General features: G+C 40.6%; 2 protein-coding genes across 2 annotated transcripts; both read left to right on the top strand.

The window, feature by feature from the left end:
• The first annotated feature begins 7,277 nt into the window (after positions 1–7,277).
• Positions 7,278–9,104, top strand: LOC4344701 (brassinosteroid-responsive RING protein 1). Its single transcript, XM_015793120.3, has one exon. It carries the CDS (start codon positions 7,966–7,968, stop codon positions 8,494–8,496), a length of 531 nt encoding a protein of 176 aa, XP_015648606.1. The 5' UTR covers positions 7,278–7,965; the 3' UTR covers positions 8,497–9,104.
• Positions 9,105–16,645: 7,541 nt separating this feature from the next.
• On the top strand, positions 16,646–22,420 carry LOC4344699 (protein PAF1 homolog). Its single transcript, XM_015794957.3, has 12 exons — positions 16,646–17,657; positions 18,303–18,371; positions 19,239–19,346; positions 19,440–19,620; positions 19,711–19,790; positions 19,880–19,999; positions 20,259–20,364; positions 20,604–20,690; positions 20,802–20,870; positions 20,985–21,056; positions 21,152–21,304; positions 21,801–22,420. The coding sequence occupies exons 1-12, from the start codon at positions 16,915–16,917 to the stop codon at positions 21,909–21,911; spliced, it is 1,899 nt and encodes a 632-aa protein (XP_015650443.1). The 5' UTR covers positions 16,646–16,914; the 3' UTR covers positions 21,912–22,420.
• Positions 22,421–23,178: the final 758 nt, after the last annotated feature.

The raw sequence follows: 23,178 nt of genomic DNA, 5'->3' as shown, positions 1-23,178 counted from the left end.
CTGATGCTGCATGCCTTCTCTCTGTGGTATTGACTGTGTGAGTTGGACTCGCAGCTTTTTCTCCCCCCCTTTCCCAGGGGTGAGCAGAAAAAGACCGAATCGAAAAACCGAACCGAACTAATCGAGACCGAATCTTTTGAGTCATAGACCGAACTCAACAAAAAAATAATCGCAGTACAAAATTGATGAAAAAGCAAATCGGATGGACTAAAATATGATGATGCAACAAGCATCAAGTAAAGCATATTCATGGGAAAAAAAATCAAATCAAGCATATCGATCCGGCCAGAAGGTCCAGATCCATCCATCTCTTCCTCGTCGCTGCTCCCGCAGGCCGCATCTCCCATCAGCCTCCTCCGTCATCGAGGATTCGAGGCCCTCAGGTCACTTGGGAGGACAGGGAGGTGAGCAGGAGAGGGAAGCTAGGTGAAGTGGTTTTGTGGTTGGAGAGGGCGCTGCGCCGTGGGGGAGAGGGCGGCGACACGGCGCGAGGAGGAGAAGGCAGCGGCGGCGGTGCGTGCGTGAGAAGCGGAGAGGCGCGGTGCGAGGAGCGGAGGAGGAGAAAGCGGAGACGCAAGCGCGAGCACGAGGAAGTGCGGATTGTGCAGCGCAGGTGGGGAGGAGGATCGGTGGAGTGGGAAGGAGAGGTGGGGACGGGGTAGGGAAAGTGAGGGTTTTCTCTAATGGGCTATTGGGTTGTCTTGGGCTTTTACAGTAATTCGGTCAGTTCGGTTATTTCGGTTAACCGAACGAGATGACCGAAAAGACCGCGTAAAATTCGGTTAGTTACAACTGAGGACCGAAATTTTCGGTCTCAGTTAGTTCGGTTCGATTTTTCGGTTTATTCTTTTTCTGCCCACCCCTGCAATGGCAATGCCAATGCAGCAACAACAAGCATCAATCAACCCAGACGAATGATGGTACAAAAGCATACCTAGGTTTTGCTTTTAGGGGGTCCTTACTCTGCCTTTTCTCCCCCATGCACACACCCCCGTACAGCACACCGGTTGTTCCTCTCATTTCGACCTCCCAACAGTGTTTTCTTTCTTTTTTTTTTCTCCTCCCTTGCAAGTTACTGTGCTATACTGCTATATGCTGCTTCACAGTTGTTTTGTATGGTTCACATTGTGTCATTGTGAAAAAATCAAATGCGCTCGCTCACCCCCTATGAACACCCCCAAAACGCTCCCGCACACGTGCTAACTCAGCGTTTCTACTATGGAACTGTCAACTACATCATTTGCTATTAAGCAAATAAATATTAAATTTTCAAAGTTAAATTAGAGTTGATTTTGATTTTTTTTTATCGTAGTTTGTTTTCAATATAGGCTTTTAGTCGCTAATAACTCATATATAGAAGTTTTCTGTAAAAATTATTACATTTTATCTCTAATAAGTGTTACGGCTTACTCATACCGTTTGGTATTTGACTGTGTTTGGTACTCATACCGTTCACGAATACTTATCCATTTTAGAGATAAGATATATTTTCAAGAAACACAGTACAAATGCTGACACTCACAATGCATGCACACCTACCCCTATGAACACATATACGCATACCATTTCTCTATGAGCATCTACTAAATATTGGTCCGACATATCTTGAAAATGACAAAATCACCACGGGCTTCCCGATATCGACCGGTATATTGTTTACCACTGTAAGAATAATTAGTTGTAAATACGAGTACATGTGCCACAAGAAAATTAACCATGTGAGTTGGTTCCACAAAAAAGAAAAAACTAGTTGAACCACGTCCAGCTAAATTTATTAGACAACATCAAAACGAGTAAATTTAAAAGTTTGATATTAGTAAAATACATCTGGTTATAATAAATCCAATGGTACAACTTTGATGCTAAATTATTATATTACTTTAAAATATATTGTTGGTCAAAGTTCGCTAACTCAAAGTCAAAACTGCCAATTGTTTTTTTTTAACAAAGTGAACAGTCAGACCGTGTTTGAATAGTACATGAATTATATGGGAATCTTGCAGGAATTCCAGAAAAAACATGTTCAGGAACCCACATCAATTGAGAATTTTTCTAGAATGGGTTGCGAGCCACAGTTTGACATAACATAGCTACAGAAATATTTTCACGACGGTTATTTATCATTATCTATAATGATTTATCCATGGCGCGTTATACTTCTCCGACATCTTGTCATACACACGGCCTCTTCGCGATTTTTCGCTCATAAATTGTAATGCCAAATTTGAACGACCTTAAAATTGGATGATGGTTGAGAATTAGCATGTGGTATTCATGGCCCCTAAACCCTGAAAGGCAGAGCATTTGGCAGATCCCCTAATCCATGGAACATACAAAAGGCCACACTTTGGTTTGATGGTTGGTAATCCCCAAGATTTGTTTATCGCGCAGACTTGCCACTGCCAACAACAATACTAGTAGCACTACTATACTAGCATTGCAGCCAAAATTAGCACTAATAATTGTGGTTTATTTAAGTCCTAATCTTCCTTGCTGCATTGGACCGGCAGCTAGGACAGGATGATTGCGATGCCCGGGTAAAGCTAGTCCGACAAAAATCGCAACGTGCCAATCACCGCATTAAACCTAATCCCCAACCATACTCTGTTATTCCTTCTGAACTTCTGGACATGAAAGCATGTTATTATGTTATTAGACAAGTTGTAAACTGATTGTTTTTCTTTCTTACTTTTAACATTATATGTTTTCAATATTTATATAATTATTAGGCGTATGAAAATTATATGAATATATATGCCTCAAAGAGCTTTTGCGATGAAATTTTTATTATATTTTGAAGATCGTATTATTATTTTTAATATAGTGGATAAAGGTTGTATTAATGTCTAGAACAATACTCTCTTCGTCCCTAAATAGCTGTAATTTGAACATAAAGATTTATCTCTAGATAAGTGTAGCTTTTTAATACCATTTTATCTTTTTCTTCTCGTTTTAGCCATTAAACAAATAATTTGTCTTTGACTAGTTAAACTAAACTTCTCGCTTAATTTGTCTACGACTAGCTCTAAAACTAGACTGATGGAGTAGTAATTTTTATTTTGACAGGAAGAAGCAAGAGACTGAGCTTAGCCTAGCTAATCAGACCAGGCATTGATTAGCATGCTGTAATGTGCTACTATACCTAAATATTCTCTTCCTTTGGTTGCTGGGACCATTCAGGCATGCTTTACGTCTCCACCAGGGAAAGGCGATTAGAAAAAGAAAGACTGCAATACTACAGAATAATGTTCGGTCCACGCAAACCCAACCCATCATTTTGTTCTTCTTTTGGATGCACAAGCAAATCGGTATCATTTGCTTCTCTGCAAGTTCTAGCCAGAGGATGCACCTCAAATTTTGGTGAAAAAGTTTTAAACATGTCTAAATTCTGGGCTACACATCCACCAAACATTGTAAAGATAGCCAATGGCGAGGCAGAAAATGAAAAGACTTCTTGTTCTGGTACAACCGTCCGGGCTCCGTCGCTTCCGCCTCTACTACCAAGAACCGTCGATGTATATAAAAATTAGTCGATCACTAGGAAAAAAAACTACTAATCATTCAAGTTCGACGGTGTTATTGTCTCTGTTACCGGTTAGGCATGCCAAAATTAGATATTACTTGAAGATTGCCTTATAATGCATAAAATGACTAAGAGCACAAGGGGGGAACTTAAAAAAAGAGTTAAAACAAAATTATGGACTACTTTATGAATTAGTTTATTGTTGTTGTACATGTTTTCATGAATCAGAAGGATTATTAATTTCTTTTAATAAACTGACTTGATAAATCGCAACCCAAAGACTGGTGAGGAGGATGGTGGAGGATGATCTCCTAGCCTTTGGTGGGTCCCATCCATGAGGGTCTGCCGGTGTAATGTGGGCCCACAAGATTGACAAAATGCTGTTATTATTTTTATTATTTGCATTGGCATTATTTCAACCGGTAGAAGAATTAAGCATCTCTCTCTCTCCCCCTTTTTGTCCTTATAAAACCGTGTTTAATTAACCGAAGAATAATTTAAGTAACTAATAATCAAGTAAGTAGGGTGAGTAGGGTAGTGATGCTTGCTCAGTGTGTGAAGTGCTTTCTGCTCTGCTTTTGTGAGGCAAGGGTACACAAGGTTAAACAGGACACTCCACTGATTCTGCCTCAGGACAAGGTGAAAAAAACACTATATATGTGTCAAAGTGGCTACACATAGAACTCACACCAATTATGAAGAGAGAGCAATGGAGATAGGTGGTGATGATGATATGCACGTTTTTTTGTTTGTGTTGGAGTAGTAGACATCTGGACGTGCAGAGGCGGAGCCACGAAATTTCTATGCGAGGGACTGTATGATATATCGCACGATATATACTATCTTCGTCTAGTTAGAGTTATACCAGTATCAAATGAGTATTAAATTAGCGAGCATCGAAATGAGAGGGCACAAAAATAACCCCAACTATGAATTTTAACATGTTTTATATGTGTTGTGGCAGGGGTTTAGAATACAACTATTTATCATAAAACATAATAAACCAACGACACTACATTGGTGACACGGAGAATAACATGCTGGCGGCATTTGCTTGCCAAAGGGACCAAAAGCAGTGACCAGTATTTTGACCATCCGGTTAATGATATTTGTCCACTCAATCTAGCTGCCCGATGCTCGATCCAACGTATAGGAATCACGAAACAGCGAAGAAAATAGAGAACATACACAATTAAAATAATTCTAAATATATCCTAACAGACATGATCCCTGCTGAAACGCATGGCTTGCCATCCACACACACATGACACTTATGTAATGAATTAAAGTACATTGTTTTCTCTCTTGTGGCAGGCAAGAAGGCAGGTAGCTAGCTATATCTCTGGTTGATGGGCAATTGGGCATATCATCAGCATCATCACCACCGATTTGTTTAAGTGAAGGAGGATTTTGGCAGTCTTTGGGCCGGTGTTCATCGTATCTCGCACGCACACACAGGACATGGGGGGCATGATCATGATTAATCGCCGCACTTAAGGATCGGTTGAATGAGGACGAGCAGGGCACTAGCTTAATTAGTTAATTTTGTTAGCATTTCTTGCATAAACATATGCAAGTAGCTCAATTATTTGGATCTTTGGCCTGGTTTAGATGCTGGTTATGGTTAGGATTGTGTGGTGGTTTGTTTCTGATTAGTTGAGGTTTGGTGCCGCTTCTTCTAACTTCTTTTTCTTTTTTGAGAACACTTCTCTTCTCTTTCTCTTTTAAAGAAAATGGGTACTTTTCTTTTAGTAATATATGTTGTGTCTGAGGCACTACTATAAAATAGGGGCCTATTCACTTTGATGCCAAGAAAAACCTTATCAAATTTTAGCAATGCCAAAAGTTTGGCATTTGGCAACTCGCCAAAATTTTGGTAGGATTTCTTATATAGTTACCAAAATTTAGCAGCAAACTAAATGTAGCCACTTTTTTGGCAACTTTACCAAATGGCATCAAAGTGAACAGGCTCTAGATTTTTCACAGACACCCAATGAACTACATGAATATTCTAAAAGGACAACCTTAGTAAAACGTTATAACGAGGGATGATATCTATAGTGTAACATTTTACAACATGCTTTGAATTGAACTAAGGTAAAACCTATGTATCGAAAAACCAAAATAACCAAGTGTTCTCTAAAAATCAAAATCAGCACATGATAAACCAAAAGTCATCATCATCTACTGTTCGGCAAATGCCAGGCAATAATTCACCTAAAAAAAGTCATCACCATTTAGTCCAAACCGGGTACAATGTGAATAAATCGTCCAACGCCGACCATACCAGACTGGTCAAGACCAGATATCTTCATTGGAGAGCCACCACTCCTAATTATTTCCCAACCCACCAAAAACTGTAAGTTGCCCATGCATCACACAAAGAAAAGTGCACATGCCCTGTCACCTATTTGAAGCCAATGCCCTCTCAAAGCAGCCCTCCCACCCAAAGCCCTTGTTCAACATCCAAATTTTAGCCATCCATCTCATGTCCTCTCTCTATATATATATCTCTCTCTCTCTCACTAATTGTGGGCCATCCCCATACACACACACACTGCATGCATGAGATGCATATGCACAGGCCCTTTTGAGGTGAGAGGGGGCCCTACCGCACACATGGCTTGCCCACCATCTTATCAGTTATCACCCAACCCAACCATTCCCTCCCTGCTCACTTCACTACTCCTACTTCACTGGCTACCTCAAAAAAAAAAAGAACTACCAAGGAAAATTTCTCAAATAATTAAGAAAAAAGTATGAGCTTGTCGGCGAGTCAACCATGGATCAACGAAGCCAAAACCGCATACCCCTACCACTACACCGGCAAGCACATAAACATTTCTCCCATCTCCGAAACCGCCATGGATTTCATTTCACCATTTGCAAGCTAAAAATAAAAGAGATAGAGAAAGTCGTCCTCAACTCTGTGTAATTCATCTTTTTTGAAAACCAACTCTGTGTTCATCTAAAACGGCTTCAGACCTGACTCATCGAATCGGTGCATGCCAATTAGCTAGCTAGATGGATGGCCAGATCATATCGATCGGTTTGATATCAATTTGAAGCAGCATGCATAATGCAGCTGGCTAATCATGTGACAGCACCATCATCATCAGCAGAAGCAGCAGCAGTCAAGCCAAGATCGAGGTTAGCTTAGCCTCAGCTTTAGCTAGCTCGAGACAGCACATGTGTTTGTGTACGTGCGCCCATCTATAACAAAATGCTATAATGCTACACGCACCCCGGCAGAAGCCCCCTTGTGAGCACGCCGAGAGCTTTTTGTGCAACCCATGTGTTTGGTTGGACGATATCGGTTCCAATGTTAACTTTCATTTATATTTCTAGTCATAGAATTTTTTTCTCAAAAGTATTGGGATCGTGAGGATTAGATATTTGGAACACTCCACACTCTAGTCCTAGTTCACGCAATAAATAAATAAAAGTTTTGTTTAGATTTTGTTTGAAGTGTACGTAAAATAGTCATAAATCGTTGAAGTATGATACCACGTAATACAATAATCTTATATTCATAACTAAAATTTCGTGTAATAACAACCAAAATATCGAAACAAAATTCTAGTACCACAAAAATGCTCAACAACACACACACACAAAGTCATTATTTTTCTAGTTACATAGAAAAACACACTTATGATATACATTTAGGAGTGATTTGAAGTCAACATTTTTCAAATTACATAGAGAACACGTATATATACTCGCGAGCGATTTGAAGTCAATATTTTTTTCATGTACATATAACAACACACGTATATACTGATTATATGTGATGTAGCCGACAGGGTACACGCATCATCAGCACTCAGCACTCATTGTCACGGGTAGACAAGGTCTACAAATCATGCAACCGTGCAAATAGGGCGTCTCATGTGATTAATTACTATTATTCATCCATCCATCCATCCATCCTCTTATTATTAGTTAGTACTAGTAGTAGTCTCATTAGCTTAGCTTAGCTTTGGCTTGGGTTGGGCAGGAGCAAGTTTAATAGCATAGTCCACTTACTAATTTCAAATCATCTGTAATATCAATCTAATACCGCTGATTTACACAATATTTATCTATAAATATATATACCACACCATTAACACATGATCTCATCTCTTATACACACCATTAGCTTACTATATATTTGAAGGTCACTTTTTTTTCTTTTTTATATTTTTCACATGTGTTTATAGCTGGCTTGATCTGCTTACTTGTATTTGCTATAAGGTTAGCCTCCCTGTTGCAATTAAGCAATGAGGCCCTCCTCCTTCTCTCTTATATATATACTCCCCCACCCACCCCATCCTCTTCCTCATCACACGCACACACAACCCCTCTCTCTCTCTCTCTCTCTCTCTCTCTCTCTCTAAAGATTCCATCTTTGATTTCGTTTCTCTCTCTAGAAGGAAGGAAGGAGGTCGCCGGCGGCGATGGGGTTCCCGTCGGTGTGCTACTGCGTGATACTGCCGCAGCCGCTGGTGCTGGTGCTGCAGCTGCTCGACCTGCTGCGCCACGCCTTCCTGCTCTGCCTCTCCGCGCTCGGCCTCGCCGCGCCGCCGCTCCCGGACGAACACCCCGCCTACGCGCCGCCTCCGCCGCCGCCGGCGTCGATGGCGGCCCTCCCCGCCGACCTCGTCTGGGCGTTCCAGCCCGCGCCGGAGCCGGCCGCCATCAAGGCGCGCCTCCCCGCCGTCCGCTACGCCGACTTCGTCAGGTGCCGCCGCGCCGCCGCGGCGGCCGCGGCGTCGTGCGTCGTGTGCCTCGGCGCGCTCGAGGCGCGTCACCGGGTGCGCGAGCTCGGCAACTGCGCGCACGCGTTCCACAAGGCGTGCATCGACAAGTGGGTCGACAAGGGCCAGGCCACCTGCCCGCTCTGCCGCGCCGCCCTCCTCCCCTCCGCCGACGACGCCGACGCCGCCGCCATCGCCGCCACCACCAGGCACCACCTCCCCTCCTTCTGATCCATGTCGCCAAGAACCCATCTTGCTTAGCACCCAACACCCCCTTCCACCCCAAGAGCAACAAGGGTTCCCTCCTCCTTTCTCCACCAATGGATCAAATCCAATCAAAATGGAAGAACACACAACACAAGAGAAGAGAGATAGAGAGAGAAATCAATGGAGGAAGAAGATGAGAGGAGAGAGAGGGGGTGTGTGTGGTGGAGGAGTATTATTGGTAGGTGAGGCACTAATTATGAGGAGGACAAGGATGGCTACCTGCACTGCATTGGATCTGGTGAATTTCAGCCCTAGCTAGCTATAGATCCAACATCTCCTCTCTTCCCTTCTCTTCTCTTCTCTTCACTTCACTTCACATCAACTTTTTCTTTGCTTTTCTTTTTTCTACTTTACTTTCTTCTTTTGTTGCCTTCACCTCCTTTTTGAAATTTTGCTTTCTTTCTCTTTAATTTTTCTCCCTCTTTTTCCTTCTTTTTTTTGAGGGTTTCCTCTCCCCTTGTCATTAACTTAATTTGTAAGGGGGGATTAAGAGAGAGAGATGTGTACATACCTGCCTCCACTTTGACAAATATTGGAATAATAATTTATAATGATGATGATGATGATGATAATATAGTACTATTAGTAGTTTGCCTGCCTCTCACATCACCACTAGATGTGTGTGTGTGCTTGTGCCTCACATATATCTATGTGCTTTGAGTGATGTTGTAATGTATGTAATGCAAAGTACTAGTGTGATTGTATATGTAGGGGGGATGGGGATTTCCCATTGGGGATTCCAATAGATATGTTGCTCTCTTGTTTAGGTGTTAGGCATCACGTCACTCTTTAGGGGGGACAATTAGGATAAGCTCGCTTAAAGCAACGTGCTAATTAAGGCTTAATTAATCATCACCACTTGCAAACTAGGATTAATACTTCCCTTAATATTTAGAAAATTAGACATGACGATGTTTTTTTATCTCCATTTAAGCTTTTTTCTTTCTTTCTACAAGGTATTTTCAAGCCCTCGGATCTAATATCGCCACAATCTAAAATCTAGATAAGGTTCATGCTATCTTGAAACTTTGTGAGAATTTCCATACCAACCGAGGGAATTGAAGCATCCTGAACTACCAGATAAGGCTTCTAAATGACCGCTCAATGATGAAGGATATGGTGTGCAAAGACAACTAAGGCAATGGGAAAATATTTTTCCTTTTATTTTAGGAATTTTGGGAACATTTCAGCAAAGAAAGACAAAATTTTAGGATCCACTTGAGTTCGTTTCGGAAATGGAATAAATCTCGGTGAAATTTCATCCTAGATAGTGAAATCTCGTGATTCCGAATCCTCCTGAATGTATTTTTACTCCACAAAAGAAATTCCAATCAGACTTAGTTAGGACTGAAACTCCAACGTTTATCTTTTTACAAGAAAACAATGTATTGTACCCCCACAGCATAGGTGAAATCATATTGAAGGGATGCAGGTACCATGAATGAAGAAAAAAAAATACTTGTAAAACATCTATCTTTGAATATTATTTCTCTCGCTGAAGGCAAAATTGTTTGGTTGTAGCTTATGGATGCTAGTTTAGAAAAAAATGGAATATAGTAAATGACAACATTTATTCGTTTTTTCTTCTGAAAGAAAACATAATGTATTGCAATTTTTTAGTGCCCTTGCTGTTATGGTTGGGACCAGATGAATCGGGTTCACGAGGGCATAATGTGCGTCACCTAAATTTGTTCAGCGCCATCAATTTTTTTGCAGTGGGGTCCTTGTTGCAATTAAAATCTGGAGCATGCTCTCTGGCTGTACCATTGCTTTTTTTTTTTTCGTCAGAGCTAAGGTTTCGTTAAGCACCTAGCTTAGGACCCCATTACACTGTACCTAGCTAAATGTATGGGGTGCTAGTAGAATTTATTGTGGTAAAATTAGAAAAAACAATTACACGGTGAAATGGTAAATTTGGATGCATTTTCGTAATACTTTTTTTTTGCACTTTTGAAGCCGAGCAAAATGTCTGAAAAACTCTGGTGGAAACCAATTGGGTAGATTTAACGTTTTATTATTGCATATGTAGGCATGACTGAAAACTTCTTTTTGTTGAAATGAAAAATATTACTATCGTAACATGTAGTTAATTTTTTTCAAGACAAAGTACGTGTGTGATCTTACCCCCATATGAGCACATCCGATAACTAGGATAGCATCGTTGATGGAAAAGTGGTCTATCTTCGAAAGAATAATTAAGCGTAAATATAACTATATAAGCGCATGTATCAAGTATAGAACTTAAATTAGGTGGACAAGTCTCTGCATAGGAAACTAATCAGTTGATCTATACTCATGTTGTAATCTATAGTTGAAATTAATCAAGGAAAAAAATAATAAATATCAACAAAATTTGTTTTGGTTTGTCTCTGATCTGTCTGTGTATGGTAGTGCTGACCACTGAGCACTGATGACTGGTGGATGAAGACGACGCAGAGGAGGCAATTAAGCAGGGTGTCTTCATTTGTCGGGCGAGACCGACTGCTTGGGACTATGTTTGGGAAGCTTAAGATTTCGGGAAGTAGTTGGTTAATAGCCAGCTTCTTAGAATCTTAAAAAACTGGGTTTTTTAGCTTTTAGCTTCTAGTTCAATTTTTTATTCTACAACTATATTCTCAGAATATGAATCAAAAGCTAGATTGTTTGGGGACCTTCCGATTCTAGAATAAACTGCATTAGTTACAGGCTCCCTAAACATGCCGTGAACCTATTCTTGTTCTACTACTACTAATCCAGCTTGCAAGCTTTTCTTCTTTTTCTTTTGTCAGAGACCTGTTCTAGCTGTTAGCTTGCTGTTCCATCCGTGGAATTCTCACTCCATTTCGCGATCTGCTTTACTCTGTTTCGCGATCAACCACACAGTAGCGCACGTAGCAGTGATTTGAATGTGTGGTTGTGTTTTGTGATTGTTAACTGAAGAATAAATTAAACAAGACACTTGTAACATAACAAAATACTACTTCCTCCGTTGTAGCTTATAAGATTTTCTAGCATTATCCATATTTATATATATGTTAATGAATCTAGATACATATATGTATAGATTCATTAGCATATATATGAATGTGAACAATGCTAGAAAGTCTTATAATATGAAACGGAGGAAGTACAGCTTAAACAAGCACTGGGTATCTATATTGCAGTAGTAGACAACATTATTGAATAAAGAAAATGTAATAGTACTACCTCTGTGTCTTTTTATATACAACGCCGTTAACTTTTCATGTAACATTTGAACATAAATTTTATTAAAAAAATTAGTGTAAAAATATAAATTAAGGTGAAAGTTTGTTTGATGATAGAATAAGTCACAATAAAATAAATAGTATTTATATATTTTTTAATAAGACAAACTCGTGGGTGTGGATATGCAGCGGCGTGTGAGTGTATTTTCTATAAGTAATAGTATTTTTTTTGAAAGGAGTGTGACATAAGGACATGTACAATGGTGTCTAATCACGGGCTTTCTTCGTTGTCATGCAAGTAAATTTGGTTATATGGAAAAAAGAGATGGAAGGAATGAGAAACATCATTACTACGCATGACAACGGCTCAGAGTCGACTCTTAGCATTTATTAACGGAAAATTTGTTACATGATGGTGAAGGAAAGGAAAGAAGTATAATAGAAAATTATTTAGTGCATTAATGGTTTAGAAATCTTATTGTCTTTACTATTGTAGAAAGATAGTCTCTAGTGATATTAATTAGTATGGAGAGCTCATATTAGACTTTATCTTTGTACCTGCTTAAGTAAAGAAAGCATTTATTCTCTTATATGTAGAACATTCTATTATTCTGACCATTTTCTAGCTGTGATCATGAATCTTTTCTTTTTATAGATGAAGGCTACTGGGCTTATTTGGGCTAGGCCAACTCATAATGGGCTGAAGATTTGTACTGGGCTTTTCCAGGAAAATCTGGATGGGCCACAGTAAATTGTCGGGCTAGGCCAACCACCGGAAGCCCTGCCACGGAAACTAGGGGTAGCAATATGGTAATATTAGGGCAACATTTGGTTAAGGGTGTCAGCCCCTCTCCAAGTTCTTCCTAAAACCCAAACGATGTCTACGTGCAAAACCAAAACCATCTTCAAAGTATTCATATATTTTCTTACGGAAGGGGTAGCTAGTAGATCAAAATTCATATAATTATACTAATAAAATGGTTTTTCTATTGACCAGATCGTTGATTCCGAGCTTATATGTTGTAGCACTCTTCCCACGATCTAAACTTTATCAAGTGTTTTTTTTTACTTCCTTTGTAGCAACAATCTGATTCCTCACGACCCTAAGAATTTTGACTAGACCTACCCATTGCATCTTCTTGTTCCCCAAACAATGAGTTATTGATAACGGACGTCGCACTCACAAATGCTACGTGTGAACTTGGTGTAGGAGTAGAAAGACAAACTTGAACAACAATTTGATAGCCCGCATTCTCTAAGTGATGGGTCATATATTTCATCGTTGTTCATCGCTCCACTTTATAGGTGACCTCTCTCACACTGAACTCATACTCAGTGGCGGGCCCAGGATTTTGAACTTGTGTATTCGAAATGTGGAGAGAAAATTTTTTTTGTTCATACACCTAAAAACCTAATAATTGGCTTGTATAGTATCACACACTAATAATTATATAATATATAGCGTATATAACATAAAATTGAGCATAATAATAGAATTGATCATCACGTGAAATTGTTTAACATATAGAAATACTAATTGATAAACATATCAAAGTGCCAACATATGGAATACAAAAATGATAGAAAATGATAAATTGGGAAGAAATCTTATAATTTAGAGATTAACTTTTTGACGCTTGATATTTTGAAAATAATCGATGATGTCCTTGTCCTTAGCTTGCAAAAAGAATTCCGCTTTCTCCAAAAAAGACTTCAAATCAACAGTAGGACCCTTCCTCTTCTTCATGTTTCAATTCTGAAATTGAGCAATAAATTGCAACTAAGCAACCAAGCAAGTATACTAAATCAATCAATTGCAGTTCCCAATCCTAAAATCTTCATTGCAATTATTCAAAATTTGAGCTTCATACTCACTGACTCACTGTGGCAGTGTGGTGGTGGCTTAGCCCGTCGGCGTCTTCGCAGCCTCGGTCGTCGGCGGTGCCATGGCGGAAGGCGGGAAAGGGAACTAGGGAACAGGGGAAGGTGGCTCGGCAGTCGGCGCCCAGCCATGGAGCTACCCACGCTGTCACGCCACGCAACACAGGCCACAGCACGCGGCGCGGGAGCGCGACCCATCGCTGCCTCGCTGGACTCTGGAGCCGGCGACGCCGACGCGCCTCTCGGCCGCAACTGGCGCTGCGCCACCGCGGCTGCGCGCCTCTGCCCTCCGCCGGTGCGCCAAGCCGGCGGCCGCCCGTCCCTGCCTGGCTGCCTGGCTTGCTTCCTTGCTGCTGGCGTGCTGCCGGCCTGCCCTGCGGTCTCCAGCTCGCCGCAACGCCGCCGCCGCACGCCGCGCCCGCCGCCCGCACCGCAACGCACGCCGCCGCCCGCGCCACAAGCCCTCAAGGCGCAACCGGCTGTGAGGCTGTCTCAAAATTAGGGTTAGGGTGGAATTGGGGATTTTGGGAATTGGGAGGAGGGGATTTTTGTTTGGAAATGGGCTGGGCCGAGTGTAAAGGGGATGGGAGTGGGAAATTTAGGCCCAATCCAGTAGAAATGATAAAACAAGGCCCAAATAAGTAGTTTAACTCTTTTTCTTTATCTTTTTACATACATATATGAACTATAGAGTATATATACCTATTTTTTGTCCAAAAATCTTGGGTATACGTCTGAATACCCTTGAATTATAGCTGGGCCCGCCCCTGCTCACACTAGGAGGTACAATACATGGTTTGTTTGCAGAGACTAATAAAGAAAAAATATTGTCCAAGATGATATGCTAAGATTGGAAGAAATACACGTGTTTTCCGTAATAGGTGCACACATGCTAAAAAAAATAAGCAACAAAAAAAATGAATCGCATGATCCTAGAAGACAACTAAAAATTTTATGACGATCATGAGAGCTCATGTTTGCATCATCCACATTCTCTATGCTAGGATAGCTCCCCTCACCTATCTTATTTGTCACTTACTCTAGTGTGTGCATGAGTTGCACCTTAAGCTAGTTAAAAAAAATACTCTGTGATTCTCGGTATGCACCAAATCAATTTACATTGCTTGTGATTATGTAGAGTTCATAGTATACAAAGAATAGGTGATAATCGACGTGTACATACCTCAGACTCCTATATAATAGTAGGAGCCCACATATACCTATTTATAGCTACGTGTTGATTCAATAGACACACGACAATCAAATACTCTTTCCTTTCAAAATAATTATCGGTTTTGATTTTGAGTTGTCAAGCATTCGCTAACAATATCTTTTGATAAGATAACTATTTAGTGCCAAAGTTGTGCAATAAGATTTATAATCAAAGGCATATTTGTAATGTCTTAATCTGATCAATTTGCTTTGATGTGTTGCTTAAAAGTTGATTGTCCAAAGTTAAAAACCCATCCACTTCCGGTTAAAACTGACAAGAATTCATTGAAAGAGAAAACATTAATCCGATTAATTAGATTCTATTAAGAAAAGGTGACCATACTGTTTATTATCATGTTTATATTTAGAAGTAACACGTGGCATAACCATTAACCAATCGCAACTGAATATACCATGTGTGTGCCACTAACATTATTTACATCCTTTCAGTAGTCTCATCATCAAACGATGAAAGGGGCTGAAGTGCAAAACTGAAGTTTAAATGCAAATCACAGTTTAAATGCAAATCAGTTCCAAATCCAACCAAAATTCTTCCAAATTCAAACCGAAAAAGGGAAAACACCCCGTGTTCGAAATCTCACTATATCAAGTGTTTTTTTTACTTCTTTTCTAGGAACGATTTGATTCCTCACGACCCTAAGCATCTTGACTAACCTACCTATTGCATCTTCTTGTTCGCCAAGTAATGCGTTACTGATAACGGATGTCGCACTCACAATTGCTACGTCTGAACTTGGTGTAGTTGTAGAAAGACAAACTTCAACAACAACTTGATAACCTGCATTATCTAAATGACGGGTCATATATTTCGTCGTTGTTATTGCCCCACTTTGTAGGTGACTTCTCTCACAATGAACTCATACCCAAGAGGTACAATACATGGTTTGTTTGCAGATACTAATAAAGAAAAAATATTGTCCAATATGATATGCTAAGATTGGAAGAAATACACGTGTTACCGTAATAGGTGCATACATACTAAAAAAATAAGGGTAAGCAAAAAAAAAATGCATCGCATGATGAAAGAAAACAACTACAAAAATCATGGCGATTATGAAATATGTTAGGATAGCTCCCCTCGCCTATTTTGTTTGCCACTTGCTCGAGTATGTGCATCAGTTGCGCCTTAAGCTCGTTAATATTTTGTGATTCTTGGTATGCACCGAATCAATTTGTATTGCTTGTGGTTATATAGAGTTCACGGTATACAAAGAATACGTGATAATCGACGTATACATACCTCATAACTCCTAGATGATAGTAGGAGCCCACATATACCTGGATGGCTACGCGTTGATTAAATAGACACACGGCAACCAAAATACGCTTTTCTTCACCAAACATATTTTTGATAAGATAGTTATTTAGTGCCAAAGTTGTGCAATAAGATCTATAATCAAAGGCATATTTCTAGTATCTTAATAAGATCAATTTGCTTTGATGTTACTTAAAAATTGATTGTCGAAAATCAAAACCCATCCACTTTCGGTTAAAACCGACAAGCATTCATCGAAGGTGAGAGCATTAATTCCGATTAATTAGATTCCATTAAAGAAAAAGTGACCATATTATTTATTATCATGTTTATATTTAGAAGTAACATGTGGCATAACCATTAACCAATCGCAACTGAGAATATATCACGCGTGTGCCACTAACATTATTTACATCCCTTTAATAGTCTCATCATCTAACGATGAAAGGGGCTGAAAGTACAAAACTAAAGTTAAATGCAAGTCAATTCCAAATCCAACCAAAATTCCGCCGAATTCAAACCCAAAAAAGGGGAAAACACCCCGTGTTCGAAATCCCCCGTGGCGTGGCTTTGCTCTCGCGTCGCGCACCTGCGCCGAATTTCTCCGCCCCCGCTTTCGCCTCGTCGATTCGTCGAACACCTCGCGAGCTTCCTCTCCTCCTCTGCATCGCGATCCCCCTCGCGTAGATCTGGTGGGTCCCTGCTGCTTCTGGACCCTTCTAGAAGCTTCCGACGACGACGAGGTGGTGGGAGAGGTAGCCGCCGCGGGCGCGGGGTTGCTGCTGCTGCTGCTGCGGCGCTGGGGTTAGGGTTTGGGGAAACCCTAGGATGGCGTCGTACCGGCCGTACGCGCCGCACCCGCCGCCGCCGCAGGGTGGGTTCCCGCCGCAGCCGCCGCCGATGAACCCGTACGGGCCGCCGCCGCCGCAGCAGCCGGCGTACGGCCACATGCCTCCGCCGCAGGGGGCGCCGCCGCCGTTCCTGGCCCCGCCGCCGCCGCCGCCACCGGGCCCGCCACCGCCGCACCAGCCGCAGTTCAACTTCGGCCCTGGTCCCCCGCAGCAACAGCAGCCGCCTCCGCCGCCGCAGATGTACTACCAGCCGCCGCCGCCGCCGCCGCCGTACGGCGTGAACAGCAGCCAGCCGCCTCCTCCGCCCCCGCCGCCGCCGTCTCCTCCACCTTCGGCGCCACCCCCGCCTCCACCTCCTCCCACGCAGCCGCCTCCTAGGGAGGCCCAGCTTGCTCCGCCTCCACCGAGGGAGCAGCAGAGCAAGTCGGCGCTGCCAAGGGCGGAGACGGAGGAGGAGCGGCGTGCTCGGAAGAAGCGAGAGTACGAGAAGCAGCGGGCCGAGGATCGGAAGAACCAGCAGATGATGCGGCAGTCACAGGCCACGGTTCTGCAGAAGACGCAGCAGGTGCGCGCCGCCCAGCAGCCGCAGAGCCGCCACCATCAGCAGCCATCGGGTGGGTCCCGGCCAGCGGTGACCGCGACTCGCCCCGCCGCAGCTCCCAACGCCGAGAGATTTGAGAATCGCCTCAAGAAGCCGACGACCTTCCTCTGCAAACACAAGTGAGTGGCACAAAGTTTTGTATTCTGTGATTATCAGAGTAGCTATTGGAGAAAAGAGAGTGTATTAGGTCGTAGAAGTTTATGTTTTCGGCAAAACTGTAGTAATTCTTAGCTAACACTTTTGGTCTTACAAGTGAAGTGTGTGTTTTGATCAAACTTAAAGTTATTCTTAGATACAGTTTGGTAGTATTTTGGTTGGTTTATGCCTTAAGAGCAACCTGCGCGGTTGCTAAATGCTGTGATGCTGGACTAGTGACAAGCCGCAGCTGCCTATTAGATGTTCCAAGGCAACATATGGTGTAGTGGCATTGAGATGCAAATCAACCATTTTATTGTATTTTTATTTTTTACTTTTAGTTCTTTATGCTTAATTCGAGATAGTCACTTAGAATACAGTTCATAGTTCTTAAGAGGTTGATGGGTTATGCTTGTCTTTAGTTATTTCTTTTTATAAAATTAAAAGAGGAGCCCTTTTGCGCTGTGAAAAAAATATAGGTGAAAGTATTGCTGTAGTGATGTGATTGGCATTTTCCCAAATTTAGATACTTTCCAGAGCAACTGATGTGCATGGAATGTAATATTGCGATTATGTCTCTATTTCAGAATGGAACTCTTTGATGAATCTTTTGTTATGGATTGGTGCAGGTTTAGGAATGAGCTGCCAGATCCAAGCTCTCAGCTAAAATGGTTGCCACTGAACAAGGATAAGGACCGGTATAAAGAACTACTTGTCTACTCTCCTTTTTCTCGGATTGATTTCTATTGTTGCTTGTTGTAGTGGTGATTAGCAATGCACCTGTTACAGTACAAGCCATTTCAATGTTGTTTATCTAGCTTTATCATCTTCCGATTTGAAGATAACTTTGTGTCAAGACAACTGAGGTTGGTCATTTACTGATCATAGAGCGTAAGTCCTTTCTTTGTGTGTTGCCACTAAGTGCCCTTCATTTGTTGTTAGAGAGTACTCTCCCAAATTTTCGGTCATTTGGGCAGCTTGAATTTAGGTGTAGTAGACCGAGCAGAAAATTGAATTATTCCATGTTCCTTTAATTTACCATGTCATTTTGTGAATGCTGACGATTAGATCTTTGTGAAGAATTTATCTTCACAAAAAATCACTTCATGATCCTTGATGAAGTAGGTCAAGTGGTGGTATTGGAGCGTTATGCAGCAGCCATGTTTTTCATGGCTTGAAGGATAAATTAAGTTAGAATATTTCTGGTAGTTGTGTAATTCTCTTGACAGGAAATGATTGCCACATTCTGGTTTATGTATGGTTCCTGAAGCACACTGTTTCTTAGAAAAACAGTCATTATCACTAGCTACTTCATTGTGTATGAGAGCTTGCCAGTGCACCTTTGTTACACCTACACAGAGGTCCTGTGCCATTTGCTTTTGATTTTTTTTTTTCAATTTGCATAGCCTCCTCTGCTTTTCACTTTTATTCCGCTATCCAGAACATTAGTCTGTGTTGAATTTTTCTGTTTCTCTCTACTGTTCTTCGCCGTGCATGGTGCTCTTAATATTATTTTAGGATGTCTGTGTTCACTCTTTGTTTTGCTATCCGCTACCTCTTTGCAGATATACCAAATACAGAATCACTTCATTGGAGAAGAACTACATACCCAAAATGATTGTCCCCGAGGATCTCGGAATACCTCTTGACCTACTTGATATGAGCGTATATAAGTATGAATTGAGCCAGATATATGTATTCTTAGCTGCTATCCTTATAAGAAGATTCTTTTTAGCATACCTAACTTATGCACAAACTATTTTTAGTACTCCTCCTGTTCAGCCACCCATGGCTCCAGAAGATGAAGAGCTATTGCGTGATGATGAGGTTCTCACCCCTGTTAAAAAAGATGGTATAAGGAAAAAAGAGAGGCCCACCGACAAGGGTATGTCTTGGCTGGTCAAAACACAATATATTTCGCCACTTAGCACCGATGCAGCAAAAATGGTAATGCCAACCATCCTTCTGTAGATTTAGTTACAGAGGTTCTGCTGGATTACTTTATACATATTATATAAGCTTGGTTGGCTATTCCAGTCCATTACTGAAAAGCAAGCGAAGGAAAGGCGAGAATCAAGGGAGGGCCGAAATACTTTCTTGGAAAATATTAATGACAGGTATGGCTTCCTTTTACCTAGCTCACTCACCCTGTTTTGCAAACCTGGTCTAGCCAGTGACACTACTTCTCTATGCATTTGTATACCAGAGAGAAGCAAATTAAAGCCATTGAGGACTCCTTCAGGGCAGCTAAATCACGCCCTGTTCACCAGACTAAACGTGGGATGGAAGCAGAATGGGTTCTGCCTTTGCTTCCTGATTTTGATAGGTTGGGCTTGATACTTTGTTTTTTCAGCGTGTTCTTCATATCTAAATAGAGAAAAAAGCTATTTGATTTCCCACCTACTGTAATGTCAAGATAGTCTACTGCAAAATCTATTGTTGCTGTAAAAAGTTATATGATAGTAGTTTTTGTTATTTCTTTTGGTTTTCGTTTCTAAGGTATCACTGAACAAAATGTTTGCCTTGGATCGATAAAAGTGTTACATTTTAATTGATATTGGGTTCACAATTTTGTTGATCTTTAGGTATGATGATCAGTTTGTTATGGTGAATTTTGATGGAGATCCTACTGCCGATTCAGAGCAGTACAACAAGCTAGAGAGATCTGAGCGTGATGAATGCGAATCCCGGGTGAGTTGTTTTTTTCTTTTTGGCTATTTTTTTTTCTGGTGTTCTCATAACTCTAGGTTCCATTGCAACATGTATTTAATATGTTTGAGCTGATATGGGTGCATCTACTTTTTAGAGGCGTAGTGATGTTTCTCAGAAAGCAATATGCATTTTAGATCCATATATTTTTGGATATGCCTAATACTCCACCTAGTAATACCCTTGAGTATCATCGAGACATTTTGATGCTTCCATGACAGGCTGTGATGAAAAGTTTTCTTGTCAATGGTTCGGACCCTGCAAAACAAGAGAAATTTTTAGCATACATGGTTCCATCCCCCCATGAGGTATCCATCCTTTTCTAATACATATGTATTTGAAATATCATGTAGCATGTTTAGTTTTAGTTTTTACCAATGGTGCATCAATCTCATGGTGATTATCGTGGTTTCCTTCAGCTTAGCAAGGACTTGGATGATGAAACTGAAGATATTCAGTATTCCTGGCTTAGGGAGTACCACTGGGAAGTATGTGGATATTTTCTACTGTTTCTGCTATCTTCTTTAAAAAAAGAAAAAAAATGTTAGCTGGTGTAGAAGTGCTCTTCCGTTTTACTTATCTTATCTTGTTTCATGGTCCAGGTAAGGGGGGATGACAAAGATGATCCCACGACATATCTTGTCACATTTGATGACGATGGTGCAAAATATTTGGTAACTTGCTCTATGCATATTATATTAATTTTTATATGTGAGAATGATTTATTGCACGTTTGTGAACATATGGCATTTTTATGTTCTTTTTGCAGCCTCTTCCTACTAAGCTAGTATTGCAGAAGAAAAAAGCAAAAGAAGGCAGATCTGGGGATGAAATTGAGCATTTCCCAGTGCCCTCCAGGATTACTGTGAGCAGAACAGCTCATGGTGGTATGATGGAACATGGAGAATCTTCTAGCATGCATGTACGACTTGTTCTCCCTTTATGATTGTTGGCTTGACATCTCGGTATTCAGCAAATTATTTAGTTGTTCACTAGTTCTATACTAGACAACATACTGCTGCTAGCTAACTTGTTTATTCTACAATCTTTGTTTTATTACTGCCTTTTTTTGTAACACAGGATTTTCTCAGACTAGTTAAAAAACATAAGACGTGAAATTTTCCTGTTCGTGCTCACCTATCGTATTCTCTCTATTATAAGTAATGCCTTAATTAATATTCTCTTCCCAGTTTCTAAGGTATTCAATTAAGATTTCACTGTCATATGTATTCTCTTTATAGGTTTCTTATCCACCTTAATCCACATGCCAACTCAAAATAATCTTATAAGTATTTTCTGCAATTGGTTCATATTGTAGCTATGAAATAACACTGCTGCTCTTAGTATGTTCGCATTTTTGTGCAAAATTTGCTACCTTCTAACTAAAGTTCAAGATATTAATATTTTCTTCCTTGCAGGAGAATTTGAAGAGACAAAGATCTTCGGTTGATGATGATCTCTATGACCATCCTAAGCATTCTCGAGTAGAAGATATGGATCAGTATAGTGGAGACGAATATTCTGACTGATCAATAGATATAGATGACCATCATCCTGCACCAACAAATTTAATCAGCACACATGAATCTCAAAGATCTCATATTTATGTGCTGTGGTGCCTTTATAAGTGGTTATAGGGTGCAGGGTGGACGAGAAAACATACCTTGGTGCTTCTGGGCAAGAACTAAATTTTGAAGTGCAGAGTATGCAAAACAAGGCAGTGTAACTGGACCTAAAGACTTTGGTCTCAGTAGTGATGGTGGAGGTCTCACCATCATTGTAAAGAAGTCTTGGGGTCATTCTCAACTATTTGTTTTGATGATATAGACCACCATTTTGCATGTGTTTTTCGTTTCTCTCAATTTGATTGTGTAAGTACAACAATTTATTAAAGTTAGGACACTGGGCAGCTTGTTTTTGCTAGACATTTCTCCTCCAGTCGACAGGATGATCCTCGTTGGAGGGCGATGTATTTATGTACTAGGAGTGCTAATGAGCATCTGTTGAAGATCAAGAGCAGTGTTACAGGCAGAGTAAATTGTGGTTTTGCAAATGGAAATTGTGGTGTCACTGTGTCAATTGTCAAATTTATTTTGGTGTATCTTTTTTCATTGAAGTAAAAAAGAAAAAGAAAGAGAACTGACTGCAATGACCTTGTATGATGTAAGGCATTATTTTCCAATATGCAATGGTTTTAGTTGTAATATTCCTTTTTAGCCTAAAATTATGAAAGCATTATGAGGTAGATGGAAGTGCTTACCTAAAACAACAGAAATGTACATAACTGAGAGAGACATCTTACTGATTAAGGGAGGTTGAAGCCACAGTTGTGTTTAGTGCCAAATACTTCATAACAAAATGTCAATTATTTTTGTGACTATGTTCTTAGCTGTTGAAATGTGTTACTTATAGTGATAACAGCAGTACCTCAGGTGATCTGCTGTTCCCAGAACAGTTTCTTGTTCATCATCAACTTGTGTATATGCTGATGCAATCTCAGCCACATGGTAATAAACAGGTATTATCTCATTTATCATCTAGTATTATCATACAGCTTTTGTAATATTGTAATCTGACATATTTCTGTTGTTCAGACAGAATTTGATGTATATCTATTGGGGTTCTCTCCGAATATAATGAGGTACTGTGGATTTTTCACACACTGTTGTCCTTTAATTCTAAAACATCTTGTATCTGTTGTTATTGTTTGATATTGGCAAGGCAAATTCATTATTTGGTGATTTGATCTGAAACTGCCAATCCAAAATTGTAGTGCAATCTTATGCCGTAAATTTG

The sequence above is a fragment of the Oryza sativa genome, chromosome 8 (assembly GCF_034140825.1).
Source record: "Oryza sativa Japonica Group chromosome 8, ASM3414082v1".
NCBI classification, from domain to species: Eukaryota; Viridiplantae; Streptophyta; class Magnoliopsida; order Poales; family Poaceae; genus Oryza; species Oryza sativa.
Note: the sequence above shows the minus strand (reverse complement) of the source record. Positions and strands in the feature narration are given on the sequence as shown.

Excerpts from the sequence above, each read along its gene's own strand:
- LOC4344701 (XM_015793120.3), top strand. The coding sequence starts at position 7,966 with ATGGGGTTCCCGTCGGTGTGCTACTGCGTGATACTGCCGCAGCCGCTG.
- LOC4344699 (XM_015794957.3), top strand. The coding sequence starts at position 16,915 with ATGGCGTCGTACCGGCCGTACGCGCCGCACCCGCCGCCGCCGCAGGGT. Across the intron at positions 20,365-20,603 it reads GTGATGAATGCGAATCCCGG|GCTGTGATGAAAAGTTTTCT; the intron begins GTGAGTTGTTTT and ends CTTCCATGACAG. Across the intron at positions 21,057-21,151 it reads ACGATGGTGCAAAATATTTG|CCTCTTCCTACTAAGCTAGT; the intron begins GTAACTTGCTCT and ends TTCTTTTTGCAG.